The sequence below is a fragment of the Lissotriton helveticus genome, chromosome 8 (genome assembly GCF_964261635.1).
Source record: "Lissotriton helveticus chromosome 8, aLisHel1.1, whole genome shotgun sequence".
Classification (NCBI taxonomy): Eukaryota; Metazoa; Chordata; class Amphibia; order Caudata; family Salamandridae; genus Lissotriton; species Lissotriton helveticus.
The window spans coordinates 937,094,866-937,116,329 of NC_136069.1; the positions used below are offsets into that span (position 1 = coordinate 937,094,866).

A 21,464-nucleotide genomic window follows, 5' to 3' on the forward strand; every position below is an offset into this window, starting at 1 on the left:
GATGACAAACATTACTTGTTAGCATGCACTTTTGTAGATAAAATCATTTTTTCTATTTTATTTAAAACAACTTTAACGCACTAATTCGAAGCCTATTAGCGAATGAGAAAAATGATTTGGTACTTCTTCACATTTTGTAAATATGGCCACTGTTTGCATCATGTTTATTTTTGTTACAAACTCCATTTTTTGATCTCGTAATGTTCCTTTACTTTTGGATTTCTTTAACAGGTATGCAACACCCTTATTTCCAGATGCAATATTTTACTTAGTTTAATTATGAGTGGGGTGAATTCATATTTTTTTCTTTCTTTTTGTGCACTTGTATTTATGGGCAGGCTTGACGAAGTTGCAAAGGACTCAGAATGAGCTCCAGTCACTATTTATTTCTTCTTTACCACCATGTCACAAAAACACTGGTATTTTCACATACTGGGGTAGGTAATGGTTCCCTAAACGAATCAGGATATTCTAAGTCCTCTAAGCAGTGCCGCAGCTGCGTCTCTGTTCCCAGTTGTAATTCCTCATTCATGGTCCTCTAGATACTGCTGCTAGCTGGTTTTCTGGTCCCAGTAGTAATTTCTCATTCTTAGTCCTCTAGTCCTCTAGGCAGTGCCACAGCTGGACCTCTGCTCCTAGTTGTAATTCCTCATTCATAGTCCTCTAGACAATGCTCCTAGCTGGTTTTCTGGTCCCGTTGGTAATTCCTCATTCTAAGGCTTCTAGACAGTGCCGCTAGCTTCTTCTCTGGTCCCAGTGATAATTCCTCATTCTAAGTCCTCCAGACAGTGCTGCTAGCTGCTACTCTGGCCCCGTCCGTAATTCCTCATTCTAAGTCCTCTAGACAGTGCTGCTAGCTGCTTCTTTGGTCTCATCAATATTTGCTCATTCTAAGTCCCCTAGGCAGTGCTGCAGCTGCTTCTGTGGTCCTGTTGGTAATTCCCACATTTTAAGTCCTCTAGGCAGTGCTGGAGCTGTCTCTCTATTCCCAGTGGTATTCCTGCATTCTTAGTGCTCTAGACAGTGCTGCAGCTGCTTCTCTGGTCCATTCAGTAATTCCCACGTTTTAAGACCTCTAGGCTATGCTGCATCTGCTTCTTTGGACCCGTCAGTAAATCCTCATTCTACATCTTCCAGACAGAATGAGGATTTAACACGGCCTAGAGGTCTTAAAATGTGGGGATTACCGACAGGACCAGGGAAGCAGCCGCAGCACTGTCTAGAGGACTTAGAATGAGGAATTACCGATGAGACCAGAGCAGAAGGTATCAGCATTGTCTAGAAGACTTAGAATAAGGATTTACTGCCAGGACCAAAGAAGCAGCTGCAGCACTGCCTAGAGGTATTAAAATGTGGGGATTACCGACAGGACCAGAGAAGCAGCCACAGCACTAAGTCCTCTAGACAGTGCTGCTAGCTTAGCTTCACTGGTCCAGTCAGTAATTCCTGATTCTAATTCATCTAGGCAGTGCTTCAGCTGTGTCGCTCTTCCCAGTGGTAATTCCTCATTCTTAGTCCTCTAGATTCCACTAGTAAAAAACAATGTAATTTACAGCGCCAATAGCTCTAACTTTCAAAATGCTGGTCCAATTGCGCTGCAAATGATTGTTTTGATGTTGAATGCGTACTAAGTCACTGCACAATTTCACAGCAACATTTTGTTGCTTTTGTTGAATTTGTAGGTGTTTCTTGGTAGGGCACAACAGTATAATTGGAATTCCTGATACATGTAGACCAATGCAATTTTTTAATTCAAACAAAATCCATTAAATTAGACATGTTTTAACCCAAATATAGTGTATACTCTTTCAAATCAAGAGTCCATTGAAGACTTAGCGGCGCACAACTCATTCCGGCTTTTCTCGTTTTTTTTTCATCAAATCAGTTTATTGACCTTAGATTCGAAATCAGTTTCATAATAACTCAAATGAAACACCCATGGCTTCGATAGTTCAAATAAAGCATCAAAGTGAAGAATTATGGAAGCAGAGGACGCCATGAAGCAGATGAGAACTACTGTGGCCCTTCGTGTGTCACTTTATATTCCTAGTTTCTAGTTTTTGAAGCAAGTCTGTGATTAAAGTAACAGTTTAAAACAGCTTAAAACAAAACATCTTTCAATTTTCCCGATATGGATAACCTTGACTTCGATATTATCATACATGCAGGATATACGTAGATTTACAGTGAGCGGCTCTGTACCAGGAGGAAGCTGTGTGTGCAAGAGTCAATACCCTCTGCATGACAAACACTTCAGTATTTAGCGACTGTGTATGTACAACGAGGAAGTACTCTGTGTCAGACCATGTCCTGGGCGTGAAGTTTGATAGACACGTTTGTATGAAAGAAAGTGTTCCACGTGGATGCAATAGACAGTTGGTCGGAGAGCTTTTTCTGGAGGCAGAGCTTCAATCTACTAACATAGTTTGCACCATGAAATGTGGTTTCAGTGTGCTGTATTTTATCTTGGAATTTGTAATACCAGTTATATTAAGATTCGTGCCCTTGAGTGAGGTGCCAGAGCACATTATCAACAAGCATTTGCAATGCAATACGTCTCGCATTTACGCGAGACATACTGCAATGCAAATGGTAATCATCATGGGCAACGAGAGGGAGGAGGGGGGGAGAAGAGACGGACGGCGGGAGGGGGGAAGAGAAGGCACGTCAACAGGAGGGAGGGGAGTAAAGAAGGCAGTAGGAGAACCTCAATAAAGTAAATAGTGCTCACAGTCTAAATAATACTACTGTGTAACACTCTAAGTGAAGGGGACAATCGCCATGTGAGGTGACAAATGAAGAGGAGGTGGTACTAAGGAGGGACTAACAAGCCTATATATGAACCAGAAGCCATCATTTAGGACAGACAATGACACAAGTCAATGGCAAACAATGAGTCCCACAGCTCATGCGTGCTGGCTCAGGCTCGACCCACAAAGGCTAGCGAATTACTCCCTTGGGAAAGTGCTTGGTTGGCAGGCAGGGTGTTGAGTATGCTGTGACTATATGTGGAAAGGTTTTTAGTGCTAAGCACGAGTGACAAGCCAGATGCTCTTATCTTGGCTTACACATTAGATGGCAAGTTACAGGTTTATTCAGCAGGTCTCATGTTATGTGTAAAATGATTAACAAAAAGCCACTGTTTATTCTGTTTTTCTCAATCTGCATATGACCTGTGTAGAGATGCCGTAGATGGCCTACCAGCTCTGCAAGTCTTGTTAGTATGGGAGGGGTGTGAGACAAAACAGGATGGGGGAAAGATGGTACTATGTCAAAGAAAAGAGCGGGTAGAGTGGGTGTTTCTGTGCTCAATTTGTATTCACAGTGCAGCTCCAAACCCGGGGCTGTTAATAATGTTGTTAAGTGCTATACAGCCAAGAACATGTGTTTTTAAAAAGTCCATCGATTTTAAAACAAATAAAAAAGCACGTTTCAATACTATTTTTAGCAACCAACCAGAAAAGGAACCATATTTTCTTTGTACTCATGACAGATTGATTGTGAAACTGATCAGTGCCTTTGGGTTCTGTCTCGAGAATACATAAGAAAAAAATTGAAAAAACATTGTCGCTATTTTTTTTTTCTCTGTCTTTTGAATTTTTTCCCTGAAAGGGTGGACACTGCCGACTTATTTCTTGTGTTGGATTTGTTTCTTTTGTTGGGTCTTTTTCTGTTTTGGATTTCTTGGCCATTGCAGAGATTCTAAGTAGAACACCAGATGCCAAGGTGGCAGATATCATTGCAGAGATTTTAAGGTGAACCCCAGATGCGAAGGTGGCAGATATCAATCACAGATATCTTTCTTGTGTTGGACTCAATTCTTGTGTCAGATTTATTTCTTGTTTTGGGTCTGTTTCTTGTGTTGGATTTCTTGCCTTTTGCAGATATTTTGAGGTGAAAGGAAGATGTGAAGCTTCCCAAAATTCTTTAGCCACAAAGTAATAGCAAATGGCATCCAAGCAGCAGTTCAAGTGGGACAGGCAAGTAGCAATGTGTGTGTATGTGTGGACTCGTTGATTGATGGCGCAGGACGTCCAGGAGTACCATAGGCCAAACCTGATCATTTTCCCTACATTGTCTGGCAGAAAACAGATGATAAAAACAGACAGATTGGCAGCCACTATTTGGATGGCTTTCCGAACAGATCTCTCACAATCTTCACTCTCGGTTATCTTCTTCTTGAGAATTCTCATTACTTGAATGGAGCAAAAGCTCAGTATTAAGAAGGGCAGGAAAAACCCAAAAACAGAGGAATAGATAATTCGCTTCATAGGACGATCAACACTTTGTTGAAAGCAATAAACACTTTCTTGTGTTGAGTTTCGTTGAGCATCGTGCACTAGTAAATAAGTGTGAAGAGAAATTACGATAATCCATAAAAAAATGCACACTATTGCTGCCTTGACTGGAGACCTTAAAACCTTTGCTTTCAAAGGGTGCTTAATTGCTACATAACGATCAACAGCTACTGCGGTAATGATCAGAATGCTCATGTATACGTTCAAAAAATAGATGAACCTTACGATGCCACACATCTCTTTTCCCAAATTCCAAGGGATGTTGTAGGCGTACAAGCGGAAGGGAAAGGTAAAGAGCAGGCTGCAGTCAGAAATGATGAGGTTGATCATGTACACCCTGGTCTCAGTCCATTTCTTAAGCCTGAAAAAAAAGACCCACAAGGCCAGTCCATTGAAGGCCAATCCAAAGATCAGCGTTGGGATGAAAATAATCAGTTGAAATAGTCTCACTGATGGCTCCAATTCCAGGTTGGTACAGTTTGTTCTTGAAATAGTCGCCATTTGAAGCACTGCAAAACAGAAAGATAAGAAATAAAGTAAATACGTGGTTTTGTTGTTTACAGACTATACCACACTTGGTAAAAATGATAATCACTAAATATTTCAGCCAATTACTCATTTCCAGCACTGACTGTGAATTCTTCAAGACAGCCAAAGGTTGATTTTGGTGCAAGCTTTTTGCATTTGAATTATATGTACAAGGGCAGTGGCGGAGTGAGGCGTTAGCCTTCCTGGCTTAAAGCCTCACTCCGTCACTTCAGAAACGGAGGACTGCAGTATATGTACAAGAATGTGGTGCAGCCCTGCCTTTCCCCCTGCGCTTGTGCTACACATAGCAGCCTAGCGCCAACACAGGCACTCTTGCACCAGAGTGCAAGGGTGTCTGGTGCAGGGGAAGATTGTTTACGTGCAGAAAGCCCCCTGTAGTATCCTCTTATGAATGAAGAAGAGTCAGATTGAGGTTGTAACAGATTGTAGTTTAATACAGGTTGTAATGATAGGACCTCATCCTCCAGAGTCCAGCTAGCAAATGGCTGGTAACCAAGATACAGGATTCTGACCAACACCATTCCATGCTGGAACATAGGGTAAGAGGCAAGCAAGGAGGATAGCTACAGTAGAGGATACCACAGCACCTCCCTCCTATTAACAATGTTACTAAGACATATAAATATAGGATAGGCAGGGAAGGGTGGGTGAAAAGAGGGTATAAGGGATGAGATAAGCCAGCCAAATCAGGAAGTTACAAATCCTTCTAAGCGTGAAGAGCTAAGTCTCTTCCTCGTGGACTTCCTCACAGCACCTCTGGAGGAGGGTAATGAGGAAGAAGGATTTGCTTCTTGAATGGGACCAACAGAGCGACAGACAACAACTCTGCTGAGATTCCATATTTTATGGTCTTGAGTTCTGATGGCATTACCTAAAACTTTTATTACTTTTATAGGTTTGCTAAATTTTGAGACCCCAAATTTCCTCTCAGGTAGTTTGATCCTCACTACATCCCCTACACACACAACAGTCTTCTTTACAGCTTTTCTCTCATCATACTGACACTTCCTTTTGATCATCTTGTCCAACTCTCTCTCTTTCCAAGAGACAGAATCAGATGCGTTACCGGCTTGACCAAGTTTGCCTAAAACCCAAGAAGGTTTGAGAGGGGTGCAGGCAGGTCTACCTTTGAAAAGGATGAATGGAGTTACCCCAGTGGAAGAGTGAGCAGTGAATCTGTATTCGCAAACTTTCTTTTCTAAAGCTTCCTCCCAACAACTTTTAGAAACAAGAGCCAACTGCATCGCTTCCTTAAGAACTTTAATGAATCTCTCGACTACGCCGTTGCTTTCTGGATGATAAACGGCGGCGCGCTTGTGTATAATGCTCCTCTCACTTAAGAACTTTTCTACAAGAGCAGAGGTGAACTGTACCCCATTGTCAGTGAGAACTGAGCTTGGTAGACCTTCTTGAGCAAATAAGTTATCTAGAAACAAGATGACTGAGTTAGAGTCAACTCTAGAAACAATTTTTATGAAGGGCCATCTGGAAAACATGTCTACACACACAAGGACATACTTATCCTGACTATTCACTTTGACAGGACCTAGAATGTCTAAGGAGATATCAACCCACGGACCCTCAGATTGTTTCCTGACAGTCATGGGTTGTGTTCTGCATTTCAAAATCTTATCACTAGAAGAACACTGTACGCAATCACGAACTGATCTTTCAATTTCTGTGTCCATGGCTGGCCACCAATAAGTGTCTCTAACCCTCGCCTTGGTCTTGGCTATACCCATGTGACTAGAGTGAGCAGACTCAATTATCTTAGGTCTAAGTTTTACTGGGGGTACTAGTCTGGTACCTCTAACTAACAAGCCATTTAGCATGGAAAGTTGGTCCTTTACACCCCAGAACCCTTTAATTTCATCACAACAGTCTTTCTTCTGGCACCAACCATTACTTAGAAACCCGACAACAAGTTGAAGAGTAGTATCTGATTGCATTTCAGAAGTCCACTCACCCTCCGTAATCACACCTTCGGTGACAACACACACTTTGAGATTATCAAATGCATCTTCACTACTCTCAGAGGCATTAACCAGGTGATCAGTCGCATACTCCCCAGTAAGTCTCGATAGGCAGTCAGCAAGAATATTATTGGCCCCAGGCAAATAATTAACAACAAAATCAAAATCTTGTAGGGCCACTACCCATTTCCTTATTCTGTGAGAGATGCAATCCAGTCCCTTTTTCCCAAAGACCTCTTTAAGGGGTTTATGATCAGAAATTACAGAGAAATGTTTGCCCCAAACAAACTTCTTAAGTTTTTGAATAGCCCAATACACAGCCAAGGCTTCTTTTTCTATGACCGAGTAGTTGCACTCGGCCCCTCTTAAAGGCCTCGAAATGAAAAGAATGGTGTTATCAGTTTTTTCACCTTTCTGCAGAAGGACTGCACCTATACCTTTGCAACTCGCATCGGTCATGATGAAGGACTCTTTAGAGGGTTCAAAGCTAGCTAAGTCTTGGGCATTGTTTAGACAGCTTTTGATGTGATCATATTCAGATGAACAATCATCGTCCCAGAGAAATTCCTGACCTTTCTTCAACAGGTTTCTCATTCTCTCTGTTTTTTGAGCAAACCCAGGAACAAACTTGTTATAAAATTCAGACATGCCTAGAAACTTTACTAATTCATCTTTGCAGCAGGGGTACTTAAGATTGGAAATGGCTTCTACTAATGAGGGTTTGGGTTTGATGCCTGAACCAGTAACTAAGTGTCCCAAATATTCGATGGTTTCCACACCTAGCTTGCATTTGTCAAGCCTAAGAGTGAGGCCGGCGATCTCTAGCTTCTCCAAGACCCTTGACACTCTCACATCATGTTCATCACGATCTATGCCATGTACTAAAATGTCATCTTGGTAGACTTTAACACCTTCAATGCCATGTAGGATGCCCTCCATCACCCTTTGAAATACAGAGGCTGCTGATATCAAGCCGAAGGGCATCCTGAGAAATTTAAAGGTGCCAAAGGGAGTGATAAACGTGGTAAACTCCTGACAAGAAGGGTGCAACTTAACCTGGTGGTAAGCGGAGGAGAGATCTAAGGTGGAGAAACAGGTGGCCCCACCCAAGGAAGACATCATTTCAGTTATGTTGGGTAGAGGGTAGTGGTCAACTATGACTGCTTTGTTCAATTCTCTCATATCAATGCATAATCTTGCCTCGCCATTGGCCTTCTGAGCCATAACCACTGGCGAAACCCATTCAGTACCCTCTACTTCTTCAATCACACCATTGTTTATCAGTTTGTCTAATTCAGCTTTCATCTTGTCTCGTACCAAGAGCGGAACATTCCTGACCTTTGCAACAACAGGGACAGAGTCCTTTTTCAGCTTGATGAGGTGGAGATACTTTTTTAAGCATCCTAGTTTTTTACTGAACACGTCAGGAAATCTTTGGGCCCAATGACTGTTGTCAGAAACTACCTCTACCTTGGGAGAGATGTCTCTTAGACACACGGAGGGGTTTTGATTGGGGTCAAGATAGACTCCAAGATCTTTCTGATGAGCCCAACTAATGAGAGAATCACCCTTCATGGAAATGTAAATCTTCCCTGCGGTAACTCTCCCCTTGAAGTCAATGGTTCCCATAAAGTATCCTAAGAGGTTTATGATTTGACCCCCATAACCTTTAGGAATAATGTCAGGCTTAAGTAACTTCACCTTACCAAGTAGATATCTCTCAAAGAATAGTTTTGGTATCAAGGTGATCTTTGCCCCGGAATCAAACAACATTTCTACTGGGCACTCATCAATTAATACCTTTTCCATAGGACCATCCAAGTCTACTACGTTGATTTGTGAGATAACGTATTCATCTTGAGTTTGATCAAAGATATCAATTTCTCTTACTTTCTTTTGCCCCTTCCCCGACCTACAACACTTCGAAGAATGGCCTTTCCTCTTGCACAATGAACATATCATTTTTAACCCTGGACAATCTCTGGCATTGGCCAGATGGCCCATGTTGCCACAGCGATAACATTTCACATTAGATAATTTTGAATTTGAGCTACCCTTATTATCCGTTGAACTTCCTGCATCGTGGGAGGATGACTTTTGTGAGCTAGAACTCGGGGAAGTCTTTATTTCTTTGACTTCAGAAGAACCCTTCTTTTCTTCTGAAGTGTTTTTCCGAATCACTTCAGAGCAGGTATTCGAATGTTCGTGTAACTTAAGTGCCACGATCACCTCTTGAAGAGTGGGATCGTCTTTTTGCCACAAACTGTCTTTAGCTTTTTCCAGAGAAGAGCCAAGCATTAGTTGATCTCTGAGGCGTTCATCCAAAGTTCCAGCAAAAGAGCAGGTAGAGGCAAGTTTGCAAAGAGCTGTGACATATTGTTCAACTGTCTCGTCTTGCCTCTGCATCCTTTTCCCAAAGTGAAAGCGTTCTAACACCATGCTCAATTTAGGAAGATAGTGTAAATCCATCTTCTTTATGCACACATCATACTCATTAAGAGAACTGGCATCAGTCAAGTCTGGCAAATTTTCGAAAACATCTTGCCCTTCTGAGCCTAGACAGTGCATGAAAAGAGATGATTTCCTCTCAGCGCTGAGTGAGGTACCACACACCCTCGCATAATGAGTGAAGACTTTTTTCCACTTGAGCCAAGGAAGGGGGGATCACCCGGCTCTGCGAGGAAGAAAGGAGGAGCAGTGACATTTTGCATGGTGGGAAGCAGGTAGGTAAATAAATAAAGTGAAGAAGCTTCTATGGGTGTATAAAGTACCAATGTGGGATGTTAACAATATCACAAGTTAATTTTCCTGTAGGTTAAACACTTTATGTAAGCTCTGTAAATATGAGAATTACACTCTATCAAAATACTTTAAATTCTATAAATATGACGATTTTTTACTCCTTCTTAATAACAATAAGTAAGCAACACTGTGTCACATTATGTGAAAACTGTAAATATGAGACTTACACGTTATGTAAATATACTGTACTGTAAATTTGAGGATTGTTGCTTCGTTTGTTTGTGCTAGAAAGCAATAACTGAATAGCACTGTGTTAAGAGTACAGTGCACCGTTATTGAGAGTAAATATGATCGGCTTGAGCTGTGCCGATCAGCGTGATGATTTGAGAGGCTGTGCCGACCAGCGAGGAGACAGTTAGTGAGTCGGCCTTGAGGAATGAGGACAAAGAGAAGAGGAGTTCACTTGCCTGGCGGTAGCAGTAGGGGAAAGTTCAGCGGGTGTCCTGTGCCGGCGCAAACAATAAAGTTCTTCACTTTTTTTTTTTTTTTTTGAAGATATGGCCGACTGCACGATGACGTCAGTGCGCGACGCGGAGTGCGCGTTGCATAGAACAGACGTCGCTCTCCTTTCGTGAGGAAACGAAGGTCGGCTCCGTGTCAAAGGAGCAGGAATGCGGTGACGGAGCTAACAGCGGGTGAGTCACGTTGCTAGGCGCGGTTTAAATGTCAACAGAGCACGCTGGCAGTCTCGTTGAAGGAAGACATTATTTTATTGTTTTTTTTTTATTGACAAAGTTATTCACCATTCAATCCTTTAATCCAAGCTACCCTCGGTCTTGAAAGGTGAGCGAGCCGTCACAAGTCTTCCGACAGAGTGGTAGACGGCAGTACCCCAGTCACACAGTCAAACTGCCTCAACCACTGCGAGGGGAGCAGGAAGCCAATTCTAAAGTACTCACAGTGGTCGCTTTCCTCACCTGAGTGTTAATATAAAGTTGTCGCTCCTTGCAGTGGTAGTATGTAGATGTTAGAAGTTGCTAGGGACTCCATGATGATAGAGTTGTAGGAGTTAAATCTTGGAAGTGGTTGTAGAGCCGAGTTGAGTTGAGGTCCTTAGATGTGGGTAAGTCCAATCGTCGCCAAAATGTAGTATCCTCTTATGAATGAAGAAGAGTCAGATTGAGGTTGTAACAGATTGTAGTTTAATACAGGTTGTAATGATAGGACCTCATCCTCCAGAGTCCAGCTAGCAAATGGCTGGTAACCAAGATACAGGATTCTGACCAACACCATTCCATGCTGGAACATAGGGTAAGAGGCAAGCAAGGAGGATAGCTACAGTAGAGGATACCACACCCCCCCTTCCTGCACATCAACAATCTTTAAATGCCATGTTGTAACTTCTATGTGTGATGCTTAACGGAGCATGCATAGAAGTTGCAAAATAGCATTTTAAAACAAGAATTTGCAATGCAATGGGTCTCACATTTGTGAAAGTTAGAGCCACTGCCATTGTAAATGACAATGTTTTTTACTTTTTGTTTTGTGTTTGCAGTGGAGTGATTATATTTGCAAAACACTATTGCCATTTGTATGACCTCGCAGTGTGGGAGAACCAGAAAATTGGAAATAGGTTACGAGAGAGAAGAGGTAGAAAATAAATGACACAAATGAAAAAAGGGGAAGGAGTTGCTGTAAAGGGTCGGGGATAATACATGTCAGGTCCCAGTAATGCGATTAGAGGTACACGTATGTAGGTGCCATGAATGGAAAGTCTAGTTAAGAATTATTCTATTCACTCAACTGGCACTTGTATTTAGGGAGCTTTGCACCCGAAGTAAAATGTGTATTCCTGCCAGAAATTCATTCATGATCTCTTTGCAATGTGTAAAGTAACACTGCAGTGGATTGCTTTGGTTCCATTGACGGGCTGTTGGTTGTGGAGCCTGGGTTTGATGCTCCTGTTGTGTGGGTTTAACTACAACTTATTCCAGTCAGGGCATCCCCAAGAAACAAAAGGAAGTAAATTGTCATGCAGCAGGATGGTATGAAAAGGGAAACAAGCCCTTTGTGTGCCCCAATTAATATCATTAGCAAACATTAAGTTGCAAAGTCCTCGTTGTTTGCGTTATCTAATGTTTTCATCACACTGTGAATATAAAATGTAGTTAATGCACTGTGAATGCAGGGAGTGTGTACTATTTTCTGGATCCGATTGAAAGGACCAACTGTGGCTTGACAGTAGAATTAATCTGGTGTACACAGGCAATCTGTGCCCTGTGGTGTCATGTGAATTCTGGTGTGTCATGTGCATGGCGTGCTGAACCTGAACTGACTGAAAGAGATATTATCCCAGCCAGTGTGAGTGGAAGTTGTTACTTAAGAGGCACTGAACACAGACTGCGGAAATAGTGTGGTTCGTAAACTGGCATGTAGAGCGATTGCAAATTATGTCATTTACATTGTGTAGTCAGTAATACAAATTATTGGCCCATTGGCTTACGAGCTCAAGCCTCTCTTGAGGACTATAACATGGATAAAGTAACACAAGTGAAATTATAAATTTGTCACAATGCACATGGATATGTTTACCCAGTTACCTCCCCTACACTCTTAGTTCTTCCCTCCAGCTTCCTCATTAAATAAATAGTACACTTGTGAGGCCTTTGTTAGTAACCTTTCGTCTGAAGAAGAGGACTGACACAGCAACAGAATAAGCAAGTTATTTCCTTTGTTTGCTTGAGTGTCAAAGGCTAGGTGAACAGCTGTGCCAAAGGTGAGACACTACAATTTATGGATTTACCAATCTCAAAGAGACAATTAGGTATGAATTCCTTACCTTAGAATTACCCCCAGGTGTCAGACTGGATCCAGAGAATTGTTTTGTCAGAAGTACCCCTGTGCGATGAAAGCTGGCGTCGGTTGGCTCCTCGTTCGTCGTTGGTGTCGTGGTCGCCGGGCTGACGTCGTGGTAGATATTTAGACAACGCCTTTGCGCGCTGATGTCAGTTCTTATTTTATCTGCGCCAGCTAGCGCAGATCTGGAGAGAGCGGTACCTTCAGTCACTTTTTGACTGACTTTTTGCCAACTTTTGTCGACATTGATTGAGTCTCCAACTCCTGGTGCACGTCAGGGATTCCCATTTTAAGGCCTGCAGTTCCTGCAGCCGGCTGATGTTAGTGATGGATCCGCACCACATTTGCCTGTTTTGCCTGGAGCGCAACCACAACCCTAAGTCATGCTCCGACTGCCGGGTCATGAATCCGAAGTCTTTGAGGTAGTGGTCCCGAAACCTTCTCGAGGCCCAGCAGTCGGCTCCACACCGTTCGAGGTCCCGGTTGAGTGGGGACGAGGTACCGGTCGCAGAGCCACCACCACCAGTCTACTTGAAAGTTTTTGCACTCCTCAGGAAAGTCAAAGCACAAGAAGAAGTCAAAAAAGCACTGTCGCTCTGCAACTTCTCCCAGTCGGTCACCATGAAGAGGGATGCGGGTGGTGCTCCTCCCATGGCTCTGCGTGCGGAGCCCCAAGTGTCGACTCCGAGTTTCTCCCCCTTTCCTGGGACCGAGAGCCACCCCTGCCCAGCTTCGCACCTTTTACAAAGTGATGCATACCATCTTTGGACAGGCTGACTCCACCGGTGCACCTTCGGGTCCACAGACTCGGCTGTGGTCCCTGGGCCTTTGACGCCGGCAGCTTCAGCCCCGGCACCGCAGGGCCCCCTTGTATCCAGATCTGGATCCGGATCGGCACCAGTCGACCTGATTACACCTCCCCTGGCACCGATTCCACAGCACCACGTCTGCAGCCGACGCTGGTTGTGTCCCAGGCCGGCATCAACCCTAGCCTCTACCCCAATGTAGACACGGAACCGGACTGGCATCAGCCGACGCTGGATCCAGCGCCAATGGTTACTTTTGTGCCCCTGTTCTAACCTGGTTCTTTGAGACCAGAGTGGCAACCAGAGCAGGTTGAGGAGTACTGGGTGGGGTCTGGAGACCCTTTGACTGACCGGCTAGGTTTTGAACCGGATGGAGAGAGGAACAGGAGGAAGCCAGTGGTCTGTATAGCTCACCAGACCTTGGCATGTTGTCTCCTTCTACCGTTGCTACGGAGGAGGGAGCATCTTACGCCGTGGTGTTGCGTAGGTCGGCCGAGGCTCTCAACCTCGAGCTAACTATGGTGGCAATCAGGACTAACCTCCTAACAGACGTGCTTCAACTGGCAGTGAGCTTATCGGAGCCCCTGCTACCGTTTAATGAAACCCTTACGGACATCCTTTTGGGCAAATTATCCATGCCCAACACAGGGGCTCCTGTGGATAGGATGATGGCCAGACACCACCGCCCGGCCAGGAAACCCTATTTTTCTTTCCCAATACCCCACTCCTGAGAGCTTGGTGGTCCAAGCCTCCACATCGAAAGGTCAATTCCCTAACACACCACCGATAGGGAATCCAAAAAGCTGGACCATCTTGGGAAGAAGATGTTTACCGACCGCAGTCCCAAGCTGGAGGAAGAAAACACTGCATGCCTGTTGGGCCATTACACCCACTCCGTGTGGGATACAGTGGTGCAAGTGCTGCCCCAGTGCCCGGAGGAGGCCCTGGCTGTACTCTCCAGTGTAGTTGCAGAGGGGAGAGACACAGAAAAGTTTACAATCCGCTGTGAACTGGATACCCCCGGACTGGATACCTCCGACTCGCTAGGCAGGACAATTTCCACGTCAGTAGCCCTTCGGCGCTACGCCTGGCTGAGGTCGACTGGTTTTTCGGGGGATGTCTAATCCACTCTTATAGACATGCCTTTTGATGGCCATCGCCTGTTCGGCGACAAGGCAGGCAACGCTCTAGAGTGCTTTAAAGACTCTCAGGCTACGGCCAAGTCCCTGGGCCTCTCCAACACCAGGCCCTGCGCAGTCTGCTTTTTTGCCCCTTTCAAGGCCACTGAAGAAGTGCCCGGCACATCCCACATGCCCCTGCATGAAAGAGGAACCACCGCTGGGGTTCCGGTTGCCAGCGGGCAGGCCAGTCCACCACAGCCCCTTCGACAGCAGGCTCCAAAATCCTCCTAGTCTGACCTTTCAGGGCCACCAATCACCAGTAGGGGACAAGATTCGCCATCACCTTCCCCACTGGCGCACCATCACATCGGACAGGTGGGTTTTTCAAATAGTCTCGAAGGGGAGGGAGTAGACCCTTCGGACTATCACTCAATCCATGCCACCTCAGTACCATCGCATGTTGTGTGATCATCGGGCCCTTCTCCAACAGAAGTTATGGCTCTCTTAGCCAAGGAAACCCAGAAGTAGGTTGTGGTTGCTACTCCCACTAATTTCTGGTGCCCAAGAAGGACAAAGGCCTGCCTCCTATCTTGGATCTCAGGAATGTCCACATCTTCCTCCGGAAGGAGAAGTTCAAAATGTTGATGCTCGCCCAGGTCCTGTCTGCCCTCACCCCAGGAGACTGGATGGTAGCGTTAGACTTCAAGGACGCCCATTTTCACATCCCCATTCTGCCGTCCCACAGGCATTACCTATGGCTCATGGAGGGCCACAAGCATTTTCAGTTTTCCATGCTCCACTTCAGCCTTACCAGCACCCTTCAGGTTTTCACAAAAGTGATGGCGGTGGTCGCAGCTCATCTGCACAGATCAGGGGGTCCAGTCTTCCCTTATCTCAACGACTGGCTGTTGAAGGTGGGCTCGCCCCAGGCTATCGTCTCTCACCTCCAGACTACAGCCGACTTTCTGCATTTTCTGGGGTTCTCCATCAATGTTCTCACCTGATTGCCTCTTAGTAGCTCCTCTTCATCGGAGCAGTTCTGGGCGCTACGCAGTTTCAGGTCTATGTAAATGTAAATGTAAATGTACAGGAATTTATATAGCACAAATCACCGAGCGGTTTCTAAGCGCTTGCTTAGGGAACCCGTCCTGGTATTCCCCTGTGAGATAACCCCGGCAGGGTATCCACAAGGTGAAAGCCAGGCATCCCGCCACGAGGGGCCGTTGTGGAGATTAAGCAAGCTATTGCCCAGAGTCGCAGAGTGTGAACCCGTGAGTCGAGTAGGCACCGGAGCGAGAATTGTCGAGTCCATGGACATTTTAGGACTCAAGACCCCGCCGAGCCGGGAATTGAACCCTGGTCCCGGGCTGACTTCTGCTTCCAGGTCTGCCTCCTCTAACCAGTGAGCCACACTTCTCCACTATCCCCACGAACATAGAGTCCTGGATATTCGGGCTGTGATTCCAATCTTTCAGCCTCTATTCCAGGTTTCGGAAAGCATGGCCCTCAGGCTACTGGGCCTGATGGCCTCCTGCATCCACCTGGTGAACCATTCCAGATGGCAGATGCGGGCTATGCAGTGGGACTTGAAGCTCCAGTGGGCTCATCATCAGGGGAACGTGTCAGATTATGTCCAGATCTCGAAGGGCAATGCACACAAATTGCAGTGGTGCCTAAAGAACCAGGATTGGGTCAACGGCATAGCCCTCTTCCTTCCCCAACCAGAGTTCACAGTGGTGACGATGCATCATCGGAGATGGGGTGGTCACATGGGGGAGGCGGAGATCAGAGGCCTCTGGTCTCCGGCGGAGTCCGGGCTCCACATCAATCTTCTGGAGCTTTGAGCGATCTGTCTTGCACTAAACACATTCCTTCCCTCTGTCTGGGGAAGAGTAATGCTGGTGTTCACAGACAACACCACCACCATGTGGTACTGCAATAAACAGGGCGGGGTGAAGTCGTGGACCCGTCAAGAGGCTTTATGTCTCTGGACATGGCTGTAACATCAGGGCATATCCCTGGTGGTTCAACACCTGGCAGGTTCCCTGAATTAAAAGGGCAGACGAACTCAGCCACAGGTGCTTGATGGATCACAAATGGTGTCTTCACTCGGAGGTGGCGCAAGGTTTCTTTTAGCAGTGGGAAGAGCCTTAGATAGGTCTATTCCCCACCGAAGAGAACACACAATGTCGGCAATTCCGCATATTGGAATTTCCAAGGCAGCACTCGCTAGGCGACGCTTTTCATCACAAGTGGAGGTGCGGTCTTCTATACGCCTTTCCGCCTATACCACTTCTGCCCAGATTGCTGAAGAAGATCAAGCACAACTGGGCCCGATTGGGCACAAAGAGTCTAGTATCTCGAGCTGTTACACATTGCCATCGATCTTCCTATCTGACTGCCTCTTCAGGAGGATCTTCTGTCGCAGCAGCAGGGGACCGTCCTACACCTGAACCTGTCCAGCCTCCACCTCCTTGCGTGGAGATTGAGCAGCAGCAGTTGACAGCCTTTGACCTGAAGTCTGTGATATTATCTTGGCAGCCAGGCGTCCCTACACTAAGACGGTATAAGCCTGCAGATGGAACAAATTTGTGACATGCTGCAAAGCATTGGCTGTGGACCCCCTTTCTGCCCCTCTTTCGGAGTTTCTCTTGTTCCTCTTTTCTTTGGCTCAGCAGGGCTCTGCTCTTGGCACTCTTAAGGGTTATCTCTCAGACATTTCAGCCTTTCTTAGGCTTCCTGATCAGCCTTCTCTTTTGATGTCCTCTGTTGTAAATCGCTTCCTTAAGGGCACTGTCAAACTTTTTCCTCCTGTTACCTTCGTAATGCCTCAGTGGGACTTGAACATGGTTCTTACCTACCTTATGTGTCCTCCCTTTTGAGCCGCTTCACAACTGTTCTCTCAGACTTCTTACTTTAAAGACTGTCTTTCTGGTTGCCATCACCTCTGCTCGCAGGGTGAGTGAGTTCCAAGAACTTTCTTCCAAGCCTCCTTTTCTGGCTGTTCAGACGGTCAAGGTCGCCCTCAGAACCTGACCTTCCTTTCTTCCCAAGGTGGTTACTTCTTTCCACATTGGTCAAACCATCACTTTGCCCACCTTCTTTCCACCTCTGCATCCTTCTAAAGAGGAAGAGAGGATCCAAAACATGCTCTTTCCTTCTATGTTGATTGCACCAAGCAAATATGGGTGGATGACCAGCTATTTGTTGGCTACGTGGGTGCCAAAAAAGGTCGGGTCATGCACAAACGGACCATGTATAGGTGGGTCATTTTGTGAATTAAATCTTGCTAATATGTGGCAAAGAAGGAGCCTCCAGTGGGACTGTGTACCCATTCCACCAGAGCGATGGCGGCTACCACTGCTTTGGGACACGGAGTTCCCCTCAATGACATCTGTCAGGCAGCTACGTGGGCATCTCTGCACTTGTTCACCAAACCTTACTGTGCCTGAACAGCCAAGTCCAGAGAGACGGCTTCTTTGTCATTAGGACAGATACATATTTTATCTAAGTTTTAATATTTTTAAAGGAAATACATTTGGAGAAATAATTGTGCTTTTCTTTTAATAAACACTTTGTATCAATTTCTACTTTGAAAGATTTTTTTGTTTACTTTTGGGGCTAAAATGATCTTTTGAATGAAAGGTTTGAGTGATATGGGTTATGTTCAAACTATGCATGTAGAAGCAAGTGTATAGGTACCAAAGGACAAATTTATCTTTTAACTTGTATAGAGTACCCTACTCCTTTGGTGAGGTGAAGGGGTCCCTCTCTCTTTTTGTTTAAGACGGCTTCTTTGGCTATTCTGTTCTCCAGGAATTTCTGGTGTGAACTTGGTTCGCAGACCCTCCTCCGGGGTTGGTATTGCTGAGGTATCTATTGTAAGGTAAGGAATCTATAACTAATCGTCTATTTCAGATGAACAAGTTACTTACCTTCAGTAACCATATATCTGTAAGAGACATAGATGAGTTACAGATTCCTTACCGCCCCACCCGTCCTCCCCGACTGCGAAATGACTTTTAGGGTCAGGGAATCCTTCTCAGGGGTCTAGTTATGTGCACCAGTGGTCAGTGTCTTGCATGGCTCTGCTCTTCTGGCATGGAATGTCGTGTAAAAGAACTGAGGTCAGCGCATGAGGGCGGCATCTGAGTAGCTACTGCAAAGTCATACTGGCGACCACAATACCAACCACAAGCGCGGAGCCAACCAACGCCAACTTTTGACGTGCTGGGGTACTGCTGACGAAAAAATTCTCAGGGTCCAGTCTGATGCTGGGGGGTAATTCTAAGGTAAAGAATCTATGACTAATCTATGTTTCTTACAGATATATCATTACCGAAGGTAAGTAACTTGCTGCTAACCTTTGTGAAATTAAGAACAACAGCCTGGACCCCTAAGGACGTGCATGAGGTGCTTGCACAGTAACCCTTTGGCCCATTTTACAAATAAAAAGCTTCTTATTGATGAAGTGAATAATCGGTTACAGTATGACAGTGAAGGATAACATTCCACATGCTGTAGAAAGTCAGAGTGAGTCTTAAAATCAGTAACAAGCGGACATCAAGTAGGTTACGGGCGCCAGCACAGAGGTGCATCAGCTACCACACTCCAGTAACATGAGAGGCTTTAGACATTAGGCTAGTCCTTTCCTCTGTACGCGTAAGCACAGCCCTCCCCTTTCCTGTAGACTAATTTTTGCAGGGGAGGCAGAGCCCTCTAATGGAGGGAAACGGTACATTTGTGCTTAGAGGTTAGGGGGGAGGGCTTACGATGAAGCAGAAGGGGGAAGCAAAACGTGGAATTCTTTAGTGAATAGTAATATTAATTTAGCAATTAGTGAGCCATCAAAAAAAAAAACATAGTCAATCCAATACTTACTGCACGGAGTCCAGAGTTCTTGGTCAGGTGATTAGCTGCTGCAGGGGAGGAGGGGGAGGGGGCAGGTCCGAGGCTGGCTCAGCAGCTGATCATCGTGGCTCTTGCGCTGCAGAGTTGATCCCGGGAGAGGCTGAGCCCGACCAATGAGGAACTGCTTAACCCGGTAGTGGGGGTGAAAGGAGAGTTAAATAGTCAGCCTGTTTTTGGTGGTGGGAGGCAAGGCACACAACGGGGAGATGGAGCTTTGAAGCTGAAAGCACGGCGCTCGGGTAATGGGCACCACGCTGAATAGTTGTAAGTTATAAAAAAAAATTAAAAACATGCGAACCATGCCCTGCAAAAGAAAAGAACATAAAGTGCAGCTGAAGGATTTTCCCTTTCTCTCGTGGGCTGCAGAGAGCCTATGCTCCAAAGCTTGGCACCCCAAAATGTATGTATATTGCTGCAAGTGAAGTGGACGACATATTAAATAAAAACAAATAAGTAGTCCATAAAGCAAAACATATAGACAGAACTCCTGAGGCGGAAAGCCGGGAGCAACGAACGAGCACTTTATAAAATTGTATTTTCTTGTGTATTTTAAAACTTACCCTTTTGGCAACACTCTCGCTACCATTCCCCCCCGCACAGCCGATCTAAACGCTGTCGCGGGCCGCCATACTTTGCCACGTCATTCTGGGGAAGCCTGGTCAGGCCACGCCCCCTCCACTACGGGCCATGCCCCCTCCGCCTTAAAACGCGCCAAACTCCAGGCGCTGGCAGATAGACAGAACTCCTGAGGCGGAAAGCCGGGAGCAACGAACGAGCACTTTTTAAAATAGTATTTTCATGTGTGTATTTTAAAACTTACCCTTTTGGCAACACTCTCGCTACCACTCCCCCCCGCAAAGCCGATCTAAACGCTGTCGCGGGCCGCCATACTTTGCCACGTCATTCTGGGGAAGCCTGGTCATGCCACGCCCCCTCCACTACTGGCCACGCCCCCTCTGCCTTAAAACGCGCCGAACTCCAGGCGCTGGCAGATAGACAGAACTCCTGAGGCGGAAAGCCAGGAGCAACGAACGAGCACTTTTTAAAATTGTATTTTCTTGTGTATTTTAAAACTTACCCTTTTGGCAACACTCTCGCTACCACTCTCCCCCGCACAGCCGATCTAAACGCTGTCGCGGGCCGCCATACTTTGCCACGTCATTCTGGGGAAGCCTGGTCAGGCCACGCCCCCTCCACTACGGGACACGCCCCTTCCCATTTCTCCCCTACATAAATCATGTGCCTCCCACGGCCGCGCAGCGGGCGCGCCGGCGGCGTGCCAAAGGCAAGCCCGCCTGTGCCCGTCCGCGCCAGGACTGGCCTGAGGGCATGCCACGCTGCCCATCCTATCAGATACTCTCCCCAAGCACTTGGGGGCCTCCAGTATACTGCCATCTCACCACCTCCTACGGCTCTTCGACACATCACGTCTGCTGGCCTCATGCGCCCCAACCAACCCCTCTTCAAAGGCCGCCTACCTCCAGCCATGTCATCTGTGAACACCATGTCTATTAGGGTATCATAACTTAATACCCGCTCACTAGTGAAGCACTCGGAGGATATCTTCATCTTGCTAACCAGCTCGAACCCCGATATGCTTCTACTCACAGAAACGTGGCTCACCTCAGAGTCACTGCCGGACATTTTGGCAACCCTCCCCCCTGATTATTACATCCTCCACGCCAACCGCCCCGGCGACAGGCCTGGGGGTGGGGTAGCGGCCATCATTTCCAAACGCCTGAAATCCATCTCTTCCTACTCTCTCTCCCTCCCTGAGGTGGAGAACCTACTTATTAATGTGCAAACGGACACCGGCCCCCTCACTCTCCTTCTGTTATATCGGCCCCCACATTCCATGCCATCTTTCCCCACCATTTTGAGTGAACAACTGTCCTCCCTTCTCACATTGCACTCCCACCTTGCTATCTTTGGCGACCTAAATTATTGGTTTGGCGATAGTCATGCCGGCCCCCATGCTACTGAGCTCTTTGAGACGCTTAAAAATCTGAACCTTGCCCAACATGTCTCCCAACCCACTCACATCAAGAGACATGTTTTGGATCAGATCTGGACCTGCAACCTAGTGCTGTCCCCATCAGACATACGTCCGTGTGCCTGGTCTGACCACCACCTGGTGGACACCACTATTACGGTTGCCGGTCAGACCCCTGCTCCCCTGATGGCCGCCGGCCTCTCCCGTAAATGGAG

At 46.1% G+C, this 21,464-nt stretch overlaps 1 protein-coding gene across 1 annotated transcript in view; it reads right to left on the minus strand.

Moving 5' to 3' along the window:
• Nucleotides 1-1,865: 1,865 nt before the first annotated feature.
• Nucleotides 1,866-21,464, minus strand: part of LOC144771824 (G-protein coupled receptor 35-like) — a 53,617-nt gene continuing 34,018 nt past the window's right edge. Inside the window, exon 2 of the mRNA XM_078656092.1 lies at nt 1,866-4,807. Coding sequence (XP_078512218.1) covers nt 3,789-4,807 — 1,019 coding nt within the window. The 3' untranslated portion in view covers nt 1,866-3,788. The remainder of the gene's footprint in view (nt 4,808-21,464) is intronic.